Consider the following 13,062-nt stretch of genomic DNA (forward strand, 5'->3'; position numbering starts at 1 on the left):
CCAGGCGACTCCAAGCCGAATAATGTTCTGTCAGAACCGCAGCCCTGGCGAACCGTGGGTAGTCCTCCGGCCCGCCCCCCAAGGACGGGCCGTAGACGAAAGGGCATCACACAAGCCGCGTCTCTATCTCTTGAATCCACAGAGCATGTACTCGAGTTGGATTCACTAGAACCCCCACTCTCATACATAAAAGCCGGCTCTGTGGGAGAAGCGCGCAAGTGTGCGTGAGACACCTCAGATGCGCGTCGTGCGTGTTCCCTTCCCCCCCCGGAAGTCTTCCCAACTCCCTGAGCACTTCTTAGTGTCACCGGAGCTGACAAAACCCGCGATGTGGAGGAAAGCGCTGGAGAATTAACCCGGAGCTGAATTGAGTTAGGTCGCGCGCGCGTCGGCACCGCATCACTCACCCGGTCCCGTACATTCTCCAGCCCCGCTGGCGGTCCCGACCTGTTCGTCAAGCCGGTCTCGTGGACATTTGCTTATCTGGAAACAAAGCACATGGTTGAGTCTGCCCTTCATTCGTGTAGACAGACTCCGTTATTACAGTCTCGGCATGACCCGGACGAAGGGGTTTAAAACCTCCTCCGAACTGTGTTCTGAGAGGAAACTCTCGCCGTCTATGAACGGCGGAGCATGTTAGCTTAGCATTAGCGGCGAAAGTCTCTAATGACGCCTGTGAATACGTCACACTCACAGGCGGAGCCACATGCACACTAATACCTCTCAAGTGAACCCGTCGAGTGCGCTGCAGGAGGGCCATGAGACCTGCAAGAGATACTAACCTGATCGCTCTCGCATACCCCATGGCCGACTCCATGCAGCGAGCCAGTCGTCCTCCTCGTCGACATCTGTTCATGACCGATGGACGACTCAGTTCGACTCATCAGGGCCCAACACGTTGGAACGTGAGCTTGTCGAGTGCAGCGCACAGGACTGCCATGTTGTTTTCTTAAACAACACGGCAGTCCTGTGTTGATCATAATCATGATCTGGGGCGGCGTGGGTCGACAAGCCTCGAACGCTTCCCAACACTGTCAAAAGCCGTGGGAAGCGCTCGGAAGGCCACATAATCATCACGTGTGATTTGGGCCTCTAGGCAAAACGAAGCAGACATGTGTGTCTCCTCTTCAGGGAGTCTTCGTGCACACATGGTTCACTTCAATATTCATTCGCCATCATTACATTCCACTGTCAGGAGCTTTCTCGCTGAGTTGAAAAAGGAGAAAGTGCGGCGGGTGCTTCCCGCCTTTATAGGAGGGTACTGCCCCCTGCTGGGTGGCGAGTTCATTAAGCTTTCTCAGAGACGAGGCGGTGCCTCGGGGTAAACCCATAGCGAAGCCGTTGGAGGGCGGAGCACCAATGACGTAGAACTCCCGTGGCAAGTAGAAGGGTCTCAGACTCAGTGCCGAAAGTTCAATGTCAGGAGAGCAGTGTTGATCCTTTAGAGTGACGTGCCTGGGAAGGCACCACTTCTCGTTAACGAACACCGCCAGTCCTCCGCCCTTTCTCTTCCCGCTCATCTCCAAGTAATCAGAAATGAAAAATGATTGACTAATGTGTTTATTACATTTCTGAATGTAATTTTTTATGATATATGATGTTTATATTGTTTTACCAGCATGTAAGAACCACTCTGATCATATTCCTGCCCTCTATGCTCCACAAGGAAGTAAAGAACGTTCATCAATGACAGAGAACATATGAAGTGAATCATTATTCTGTGTCTGCTTCACGCTCAGGAAGGAATATCACGACTCTTCATCGTGGTTAGTGAGACCAAACACTTTAGAAACACATTTCTTAAGTTAAGTACTATAGAAATGATCCCTGAAAGTACAGTCTTAACTTAACTCTGGGCGAGCATCAGACTCCATCCTCCCACCAAACTGTTATAGTGAAGGTTGATTATTTACATTATTGTCATTTATTAAATCACACAGACGTGTATCAAACAAATACTCAATATATTTCAAATTAAATACACAACATTTTTAAGTAAGTTTTACATGTATTTAAAAATGTAACTCAAACTCTACAATGATTTTTAAAGAATATTAAACATACATTTAGAAAAATAAATGTAGTAAATTAATAATTGCAACTGATTTTTTCCAGTTTAAAACATTTAATTCAAAATATTAATTTGGTGTCAATAATATCATAATCAGAAACTTTTATTGTCAGTGTTGTAAACACAACATGGTATTTTTTACTGTGATTCAAATGTGTTATTGTCTACAACAAGAAAACACATTTGTGTGAAACAATTATCATTGTTGTCTTTAACTTCTGAACAACACAAATATAAAATATTGTGACGACTAAAAATAGTGTAAATGTTGTTTCTTTTAAATCAGTATTTGTTCTTTTACAGAACACAACAAACACTGTGATTTATTTGTTTGAAAACGTTTAAAAATATTCCACTGCACTATGACAGGCTTGTGATCGGATAAATGTAAGTATTTATTTTTTTAAACGAAGATAAACTAAATAGAATAAGCAGTTACATAATTCTACCACAAGATGGAGAGATAAACAACATGTACGTTAGTTGTTTATTGTGATCAATTGTGTTTCAATAAAATACAATTTGTTTTTTATAATATCTTATAATGACTGATTGATAAGAAACGAATAAAATCAACGTTAACGTTTATTTGGAAATGAATAGATAGATAGATAGATAGATAGATAGATAGATAGATAAATACTTGAGTGTTTTCATGAACAAAACCAACTTAAGTGTAGTTTAAAGAACTATAAAAAAAAATCCTGTACACAGAAACATATTTTAACTTGTTTAAATCTAGTATTTAACTACTTTAATTGAAACACACAATTGGTTTCAATGATATTTATGATTCAATTTAATGTTATCTACAATGTGATAATGTTAAATGTGTTTTATGTAAAAGGGCACATTATTGTTTTTATTGCATTTGATAATTTAACTCTTTATAGGTTTAACATATTATTTATATTATATTAACATCATGTAAGAACCACTCTGATCATATTCCTGCCCTCAATGCTCCACAAGGAAGTAAAGAACGTTCATCAATGACAGAGAACATATGAAGTGAATCATTATTCTGTGTCTGCTTCACGCTCAGGAAGGAATATCACGACTCTTCATCGTGGTTAGTGAGACCAAACACTTTAGAAACACATTTCTTAAGTTAAGTACTATAGAAATGATCCCTGAAAGTATAGTCTTAACTTAACTCTGGGCGAGCGACACACCGCATGTTTTCAACGAGCTCTCACAGTGACGGTGGTATAAACATAAAGATTATTGTCATTTATTAAATCACACAGACATGAGAGTATCAAACAAATACTTAGTATATTTCAAATTAAATACACAACATGTATATACAGGGGTTCCAATTTGCCGTAATACCCTGAAAAATGTAGCCGTGTTTACGGCAACAACTTGCCGTGACCGCCCTTGTCTTTTAATAAGTTAATAAACACTGGTAGCGTAATTGTTTCGTCGAGTTAACTTAATAAAATCGTCCACACTTGACTGTTATTAAACATTTTCAACTGTTCAATATCTAACGGTAAAAGGTAAACAACACGGGCGCCGCCATTTTGGAAGCTTGTGTCAAAGGTTAACTGACGACGGAAACAGCCGAGCAGTTCCGAGTGATTCACTCGTTACATCAGCGTCTCAGAGGTGAATGTTGGTCAGACAGAGAAGTTTAAAAATGACGAGCAAGGAAAGGGTGAAAAAAAGGGAAAGACGAGGAATTACACGCCGTTGGGAAAAAATGTAGCAAAATACACAACTTATTTTTAGGTTTATTTCATTGTTTAAATCAGTGTTAAAAGTATTTAGTAAGTAAGTAATTTCGCTTTTCCAGACCAGAGTCACAAAGCTCTTAAACAATCAAAACAATATACTTTAAAGGTCAATTAACCACTGAGTTCGCCCTCGAAACTCACTAGTTCATGAACCTGTCGATGTTGTTTGTGTGTTTTTATTTTGAAGTGTGTAACATAGGTGGATTTGTATACTTTTTGTAAACATTGAATACAAGTCACTAATGAAAAACGTTTTATATATTCGTTTATAATTTCCTCTATAATATATCTATATCTATATAGAGATAGAGATAGAGATAGAGATAGAGATATATCTCTATATCTACATCTATATATACTGTATATATATATATATATATATATATATATTTCTATATATCTATATTTATTGAGGGAAAGGGGCTTTTTATTTAAGTTTGTGAATATTTGTTATTGTACATATTTGTTATAAATGAATAATTACTAGCAACAACAACATGTTAATGTATAGCTGATTATGTCATTATGTCAAACCCCAGTGCATTATTTAAAAATGTTATTGCATTATTTGTTGTTGTAAGTCAAATAAATGACTGAAAATATGTATTGAAGTTGTCATTTTACTTTCTTGTTGTTTTCAATAGGTGTTAACAAGAGCATGAAAATGTGTAAATATATACTTTTTGTTTAAATCTAGTATTTAAAATGATTTCACTTACATTTGGTTTCAATGATATTCATGATTCACTTTGATGTTAAACAATAAAAAAAGGTTGCTTATGTGATTATTACATTTTATATAATTAAATCTTGATAAGAATTCTGCACAACACAATAAAATACAATTTGTTTTTAATAATATCTTATAATGACTGATTGATGACAAACGAACAAAGATCCATTTTAATGTATATTTGGAAATAGATAGATGGAAGGACGGATGGATGGATGGATGATAGATGGATGAATAAACTTTATCGATCTTCAGCAAATTGTAAGTAAGTTATTTTTGATTGTTCAAGCTCTTTGTGACCCTGGTCTAGAAAAAGATCTTTACAACTTGAATTTATTTGTCAGTATTATAAGACGAGTTAAATACTTGAGTGTTTTCACTAAAAATACATAAATTGTATGTAAAACTTATTTTAAAATGTAAATCACTTTCCACAATGATTTAAAAGACATGATTAAACATGAATGAACAAAAGGTAAATGTAGTTTAAAAATCACCTGTAAATAGAAACATTTTAAGTTGTTTAAATCTAGTATTTAAAACTACTAGAAAAATACATGTGCTTTCAGTGACATTTATGATTCAGTTTAATGTTATCAAAGAAAAAGGCTAACATGTTTATTACATTTTAAAATGTAATGCCTCAAAAGTATTTGATATTTACATTTTATTGACATCATGTAAGAATCACTCTGATCATATTCCTGCCCTCAATGCTCCACAAGGAAGTAAAGAACGTTCATCAATGACAGAGAACATATGAAGTGAATCATTATTCTGTGTCTGCTTCACGCTCAGGAAGGAATATCACGACTCTTCATCGTGGTTAGTGAGACCAAACACTTTAGAAACACATTTCTTAAGTTAAGTACTATAGAAATGATCCCTGAAAGTATAGTCTTAACTTAACTCTGGGCGAGCATCAGACTCCATCCTCCCACCAAACTGTTATAGTGAAGGTTGATTATTTACATTATTGTCATTTATTAAATCACACAGACATGTATCAAACAAATACTTAGTATATTTCAACAACAACACAACATTTTATAGACATATATTTTACATATTTTAAACTGAAACTCAACAATGATTTTTAGAGAAAGATTAAACATATATTTAGAAAACATAAATGTAGTAAATTAATAACTCATAAGAAGCAACTTTTGTTTTTGTTGTTTAAAACGATTAATTCAAAATATTAATTTGGTGTCAATAATATCATAATCAGAAACTTTTATTGTCAGTGTTGTAAACACAACATGGTATTTTTTACTGTGATTCAAATGTGTTATTGTCTACAACAAGAAAACACATTTGTGTAAAACAATTATGATTGTTGTCTTTAACTTCTGAACAACACAAATATAAAATATTGTGACGACTAAAAAATAGTTTAAATATTGTTTCTTTTAAATCAGTATTTGTTCTTTTACAGAACACAACAAACACTGTGAGTTATTGGTTCGAAAACCTTAAAAAATATTCCACTGCACTATGACAGGCTTGTGATCTGATAAATGTAAGTATTTATTTTTTAAACTAAATAGAAGTTACATAATTCTACCAAAAGATGGAGACATCAACAACATGTACGTTAGTTATTTATTGCGATCAATTGTAAGTAAGTAATTAGTTTTTATAGAGACCAGGGTCACAAAGCGCTTAAACAATCAAAACAATACTCAATAAAATATATACTTAAAAGGTCAAAATAACACGGATAGAAAACACAGGAGTCTCAGAAAATTAAGGAAAAGCCGAGAGACATTTGAAAAAAAATACCATTTTTAATAGTATCTTATAATGACAGACGAACAAAGATCCATACAAAACAAACTTAAATGTAGTTTAAAAAACTATGAAAATGCCTGTAAATAAAAACATTTTAACTTGTTAAAATTGTATTTATGATTCAATTTAACATCTACAATGTGAAAAGATTAAATAATGTGTTTGATGTAAAAATGACAGAGGAAGGTTTTTATTGCATTTTAGAATTTAATTCATTGAGTACAACATATTATTTATATTATATTAACATCATGTAAGAACCACTCTGATCATATTCCTGCCCTCAATGCTCCACAAGGAAGTAAAGAACGTTCATCAATGACAGAGAACATATGAAGTGAATCATTATTCTGTGTCTGCTTCACGCTCAGGAAGGAATATCACGACTCTTCATCGTGGTTAGTGAGACCAAACACTTTAGAAACACATTTCTTAAGTTAAGTACTATAGAAATGATCCCTGAAAGTATAGTCTTAACTTAACTCTGGGCGAGCGACACACCGCATGTTTTGAACGAGCTCTCACAGTGACGGTGGTATAAACATAAAGATTATTGTCATTTATTAAATCACACAGACATGAGAGTATCAAACAAATACTTAGTATATTTCAAATTAAATACACAACATGTATATACAGGGGTTCCAATTTGCCGTAATACCCTGAAAAATGTAGCCGTGTTTACGGCAACAACTTGCCGTGACCGCCCTTGTCTTTTAATAAGTTAATAAACACTGGTAGCGTAATTGTTTTGTCGAGTTAACTTAATAAAATCGTCCACACTTGACTGTTATTAAACATTTTCAACTGTTCAATATCTAACGGTAAAATGTAAACAACACGGGCGCCGCCATTTTGGAAGCTTGTGTCAAAGGTTAACTGACGACGGAAACAGCCGAGCAGTTCCGAGTGATTCACTCGTTACATCAGCGTCTCAGAGGTGAATGTTGGTCAGACAGAGAAGTTTAAAAATGACGAGCAAGGAAAGGGTGAAAAAAAGGGAAAGACGAGGAATTACACGCTGTTGGGAAAAATGTAGCAAAATACACAACTTATTTTTAGGTTTATTTCATTGTTTAAATCATTGTTTAAAATATTTAGTAAGTAAGTAATTTGTATTTATATAGCGCTTTTCCAAACCAAGGACACAAAGTGCTTAAACAATCAAAACAATATACTTTAAAGGTCAATTAACCACTGAGTTCGCCCTCGAAACTCACTAGTTCATGAACCTGTCGATGTTGTTTGTCTGTTTTTATTTTTTTAAGTGTGTAACATAGGTGGATTTGTATACTTTTTGTAAACATTAAATACAAGCCGCTAATGAAAACGTTTAATATATTCGTTTATAATTCCTTCTACAATATATATCTATATCTGTCTATATCTATATCTGTATCTATATCTATATTTATATATAAATATAGATATATATATATTGAGGGAAAGGGGCTTTTAATTTAAGTATGTAATATTTGTTATTATACATATTTGTTATAAATGAATAATTACTAGCAGCAACAACATGTTAATGTATAGTTCATATGCTAAAACGACTTTATTTCAAACCCAAGTGCATTATTTAAAAAAGTTATTTATTTTATTTGTTGTAAGTCAAATAAATGACTTTAAATATGTATTGAAGTTGTCATTTTACTTTCTATTAGTTTTCATTAGGTGTTAACAAGAGCATGGAAATGTGTAAACATACACAGAAACATATTTTATCTTGTTTAAATCTAGTATTTAAAACTACGCTCTAGTAGAAGAACTCACATTTCTCCGATCCTTCAAACTCTTCACTGGCTGCCAGTTTCTTTCAGGATCATTTTAAAATTCTGGTTCTTACTTTCAGATCTATTCATGGTCAGACCTTCCATCAGTGATCTGATCCAGACTTACACCCCAGCTCGGGCTCTGAGGTCTGTGGATCAGCATCTACTAATGGTTCCTGAACACGGTTCAGGACCAGAGGAGAGAAATCCTGACAGACTGTTGCTCCTAAGCTTTGGAACGATCTCTGTGTTTGATGATCTACTGACTCCTTCAAGAAACATCTGTGTTTGATGATCTACTGACTCCTTCAAGAAACATGTGTGTTTGATGATCTACTGACTCCTTCAAGAAACATCTGTGTTTGATGATCTACTGACTCCTTCAAGAAACATCTGTGTTTGATGATCTACTGACTCCTTCAAGAAACATCTGTGTTTGATGATCTACTGACTCCTTCAAGAAACATCTGTGTTTGATGATCTACTGACTCCTTCAAGAAACATCTGTGTTTGATGATCTACTGACTCCTTCAAGAAACATCTGTGTTTGATGATCTACTGACTCCTTCAAGAAACATCTCAAGACACTTTTATTTGATCTTGATCTTTTAAAGTATATATTTTATTGAGTATTGTTTTGATTGTTTTTAAGCGATTTGTGACCCTGGTCTGGAAAAGCACTCTATAAATATAAATGACTTACTTACTTACCACTTGTGAAAACGTTTTATATATTCGTTTATAATTTCCTCTACAATATGGATGGATGGATACATAGGGGGCTTTTATTTACGTTTGCAATATTTGTTATAATACATCTTAAGACACTTTTATTTGTGTTTTTTCTTTTTCTTTTCTTTCTTGTTGATGCTTCGTTTGTCTATGTTTTCTTGATCTTTTAAGTATATATTTAGGTATATTATTGAGTATTGTTTTTGATTGTTTAAGTGCTTTGTGACCCTGGTCTTGATAAGAAATTAACAAATCACCATTCCTGTACTTAAATATTCATTTGGTTTTAGGACATTTATGATTCAATTGAATGATCCAACAATTAACAAAGTAATATTGTGTTTAACAGACACTAAAACGTGAGTTATCTGCAGTACTATGTTTATATTATATTGACATCAAGTAAGAACCACTCTGATCATATTCCTGCCCTCAATGCTCCACAAGGAAGTAAAGAACGTTCATCAATGACAGAGAACATATGAAGTGAATCATTATTCTGTGTCTGCTTCACGCTCAGGAAGGAATATCACGACTCTTCATCGTGGTTAGTGAGACCAAACACTTTAGAAACACATTTCTTAAGTTAAGTACTATAGAAATGATCCCTGAAAGTATAGTCTTAACTTAACTCTGGGCGAGCGACACACCGCATGTATTCAACGAGCTCTCACAGTGACGGTGAACCTCAACAAGAGCTTCAACCGATGACGTCAAACTAACTCGACGCATTCAACCATATACTCGACAGTGTTCATCAGTCGATCAATACATGTTAATAAAGCGATTTTAAATAAAGTTTTGTCCCACAATGCTTTGCGCGAGCACAGGGACCCACGCTCCTAACACAAAACAAACTAATATAATCCGAATATTGATTAATGATTAAGCCTTGAAACCCTTTTTAAAAGTTTAACTATTGAGAAAAATAAAAAACATTTTCATATTTATAGGTAGTTATCTTTGTTAATGTTAAATATAGTCGGCTTCGGTGCGTCGTTTATAATCTTCCCCACTGAGAGTAAGGTTCCGCCTTCCGCGTGTCACTCATGGAAAAGAATGTTTCAGTACAAATCATAGTTAAAATAGTTAAAAGGGAAACTCACAACTTTGAAATTCGTTTTTATTATTATTATATGTTTCGGATGATTATTTTGTATAAAGTATTGTATGTTTAAATATATTCCACACAAAAAAAATACACATTTATTATTTAAAAGATACAGATACAGTTGCTTTACTACTATTGACCCGAATGATTAATGAGAATAAATATTGCTTTACTTTCCATAAATAACGATATATTTTTATTATCTTTGCTTTAAAACGTTTCGATTCTTCTCCTTTATTCGTTGCACTTGACCGACACTAGATGGCAGCATTCTTAGACGTGTAATTATAAATAAATAACACTTACAATAATTATTACTTGTGTACCGAAATGACAACTGTTTATAAACATAAACTATATAAAGTATTTAAAAATCGAGCAATTATGTCCAAACACACATATAACTAAAATACAACGAGCACGATAAGTAACTAATCGTGACGTCATCGTTAGCAGAGCCGCACACCTAGCTTAACACATTTGAATAACAATTGATGATTAATGATTTTTTTTTTAAATAATGTAATAAAAGTTTAAATAAGACGTTTGAATTAAAGTTACGCTGTAAAATAAAAAGTCTTAATACATTCCATACCCCGTTATTTATACGTAACGTCCGTCAAAATGTCATTAAAAAAAGTTGACGCAGATTTTAACAACGAAATACTACATATTTACTCAACTATTCCTCTTCAACCTTGAATGTTAAGAGCATAAGCTTATCGGTGTATTTTTAAAAATAAGTAAAATATCCACCAAAACGTTCGTTTTATTTAAAAAAAAGTAAAATGTAGTCGCTAATTCGGGGGTTAGCTTAGCAGTTAGCATCGCCCCCTGCACTTGTAGACAACTTTAAATGTTGAAATAAAATGTCCACGAGTCATGACGAGTTAGACATTCAGGTAAAAGATAATCTCACTCACCTGTAGTGCTGAACATTTAGGAAATAATCCTTTATTTTAAATCGTCCACGAATTAAAAACCTATAGTGAGAGGTGCTCACTGCGCATGCCCAGATCAACTGACGTTCATTCTCTGACACAAACAAAAACATCCACTTTTTCCAGTTTGATATTTTTATTTTTAACCACTAAAAACAATATCTTCACACCATTAAAGAGGAAATAAATATGAAAACATGCACCGGAAACGATTCAAGGTAAAAATGAGATGATACAGTAAAATATAAAGTTATATATTTTCTCTTGAGGACACGAGTGCAAATATAAAGGAAATATAATATAGTGCAAATTGATGAGATGTTGACGTCATAACGGATATATTTACATATAAATATATTCCGTTTTTTTGCGGAGAAAACACCAACGTTAGGAAAACATGTTTATCCCGACATGCATAGATTACAAAGAAGATTGTTTGTTTTTTTTCCTTCTGATGATTGCGTCCAATCCTCTAAGACGATCCCTCCATCTTCCTTCAGAGTCTCTGCACCTGCTTCCTGGCCTTGGAGAAGGACGACCACGACGGCGGAGGAGCTTTCACCTGGTGCAGATCACGAGAGACAGTGTCAGGATCAGCTCTTCTTCTTCTTCTTCTTCTTCTACTGAGATAAATGGCCTCCCATTATTAGTTTAATGTCATTTATTTGTCATGATCTTGACACAAACATGGAGCTACTCATCTGCTCGCCAGTTCCCTCTTCAGGCAGGTCTTGAAGGAGACGGCTCGCTCCACACTCTTGTAGCCCTGTGGGGTCCGGAGGTGATAGAATACAGAAGAAAAAAAGAAGATAAATGAGGTTAGTTTAGTGTTAAAATGAGAAGAAACTGAGAGAAAAACTGTTGTTAAGCCAAACAAACATGTGACGAAACCATCATTGACTTCATCTGTAACTCTCGGTTTGACCACTAGAGGGAAGTAGTCAGTTAGTATTGACATAGTATTGATGACGTTTCTTTAGAAAGATAATAAGTAAGTTATATTTATAGAGCGCTTTTCCAGACCATAATGTTAAACAATAATCAGTTTTTAAAACGTTTTTTTTTTTACAAAACATACACCTGGAATGTCATCATTTATTTTGGCATAAGCCATTTTATCTGAATAGATTCACCTTAATTTATATTTATCCCAAGTTAATATTGTTATTTATGCTTTTAATGAATACAAACGCTATTTTATGATAATGTATCCTATTTAATTGAAATGTATCTTGTTTTGTTTTATGAATCTTTTTTGTTTCATTTTTATATTCTGTACCGTGTTGACAAAACTGGCAATAAATGTTTCTGATTCTGATTCTATTTTGATGTTTTGACAGATTAGATGCAGAGCAAAACAAGATAATATAATAAAAGATTAAAGCAAGAGGAACATTAGGTTTTTAAGCTTTAATTTCAGATCACAAACGCTTCAGTTATTTAGTTATTTAATTCTCATTTATTATTTAATTTCATTGAATGTTTATACACAGGCTTGAGTCACTTATGTTTATTATTATTATTTATTTATAATTTCTTTCATTCATGCTATTTTATAATGTGTCCTTCTGGCAAAAAAACCTGATTCCTGATTCTATTTTACCATTTTTAAGTTAAGAAGTTTTTTTCCCCTTAAAAGAAGCTGCAAATACGTTCCTGCAGGGGGCGCTCCACACGAGTCCATCTGCTGTTTAACGCTTAAAAACGGTGACTCTGCAGCGACGTGGGAGTCCGTTGCAAACCTTGACCTCTGACCTCCACACAGAGGGAGGTAAATTGCTTTGATGTGGATCAATAACCCCCCCCACCACCCCCCCGTTCATATGTCACTTCCTGCAGCCACGTTTTTTTTGACGGACCCGCTGAAGCGCTTCTCACCCGAGCTCCTCGGTGCAGCCGGTCCTTCATGATGCCGATGAACTCCTTGTAGGAGAGCTGGTCGTCGTGGTCCACGTCGAAGATCTTGAAGATGGTGTTGACCAGGTGACGCGTCAGGTTCAGACCCGTCGCCACGTAGACCGCCCGGGCGAACTCGTCTGGGACGAGAAGGTGAAATAAAAAAACGTTTCATCTTCATCTCCACGCGTCGCTTCTCGCTCACCTTGACCGATGGAGCGCGAGGCGAAGTTGTACATCTGCATGGCGATGGCGAAGTCCTCCAGG

The 13,062-nt window shown here is 34.8% G+C and overlaps 1 protein-coding gene and 5 non-coding genes across 10 annotated transcripts in view; all 6 read right to left on the bottom strand.

Moving 5' to 3' along the window:
• Positions 1 to 1,627: 1,627 nt before the first annotated feature.
• On the bottom strand, positions 1,628 to 1,843 carry LOC148089967 (small nucleolar RNA U3). The gene has a single exon (XR_015709242.1). It is a non-coding gene; the product is annotated as a small nucleolar RNA U3 (small nucleolar RNA).
• Positions 1,844 to 3,004: 1,161 nt separating this feature from the next.
• Positions 3,005 to 3,220, bottom strand: LOC148089968 (small nucleolar RNA U3). The gene has a single exon (XR_015709235.1). It is a non-coding gene; the product is annotated as a small nucleolar RNA U3 (small nucleolar RNA).
• A 2,012-nt stretch (positions 3,221 to 5,232) lies between these two features.
• LOC148089969 (small nucleolar RNA U3) lies at positions 5,233 to 5,448 on the bottom strand. Its single transcript, XR_015709240.1, has one exon. It is a non-coding gene; the product is annotated as a small nucleolar RNA U3 (small nucleolar RNA).
• A 1,151-nt stretch (positions 5,449 to 6,599) lies between these two features.
• On the bottom strand, positions 6,600 to 6,815 carry LOC148089970 (small nucleolar RNA U3). The gene has a single exon (XR_015709236.1). It is a non-coding gene; the product is annotated as a small nucleolar RNA U3 (small nucleolar RNA).
• Positions 6,816 to 9,255: 2,440 nt separating this feature from the next.
• On the bottom strand, positions 9,256 to 9,471 carry LOC148089971 (small nucleolar RNA U3). The gene has a single exon (XR_015709237.1). It is a non-coding gene; the product is annotated as a small nucleolar RNA U3 (small nucleolar RNA).
• Positions 9,472 to 11,018: 1,547 nt separating this feature from the next.
• micu3a (mitochondrial calcium uptake 3a) overlaps positions 11,019 to 13,062 on the bottom strand; it is a 26,964-nt gene continuing 24,920 nt past the window's right edge. For 3 of the 5 annotated variants that reach the window (XM_087810941.1, XM_087810959.1, XM_087810925.1), the window contains 4 exons: positions 13,001 to 13,062; positions 12,778 to 12,935; positions 11,601 to 11,665; positions 11,019 to 11,464 (listed from right to left, as the gene is read on the bottom strand). The exon at positions 13,001 to 13,062 is cut by the window's right edge and continues 47 nt beyond it. In XM_087810941.1, the coding sequence (XP_087667067.1) occupies positions 11,458 to 11,464; positions 11,601 to 11,665; positions 12,778 to 12,935; positions 13,001 to 13,062 (292 nt within the window). In that variant the 3' untranslated portion in view covers positions 11,019 to 11,457. Of the gene's footprint in view, positions 11,666 to 12,777; positions 12,936 to 13,000 lie in introns of all 5 variants that reach the window. The other 2 variants (XM_087810951.1, XM_087810933.1) reach the window with 1 other exon arrangement.

This window comes from Callionymus lyra, chromosome 1 (assembly GCF_982586985.1).
Source record: "Callionymus lyra chromosome 1, fCalLyr1.hap1.1, whole genome shotgun sequence".
Taxonomy (NCBI): domain Eukaryota; kingdom Metazoa; phylum Chordata; class Actinopteri; order Syngnathiformes; family Callionymidae; genus Callionymus; species Callionymus lyra.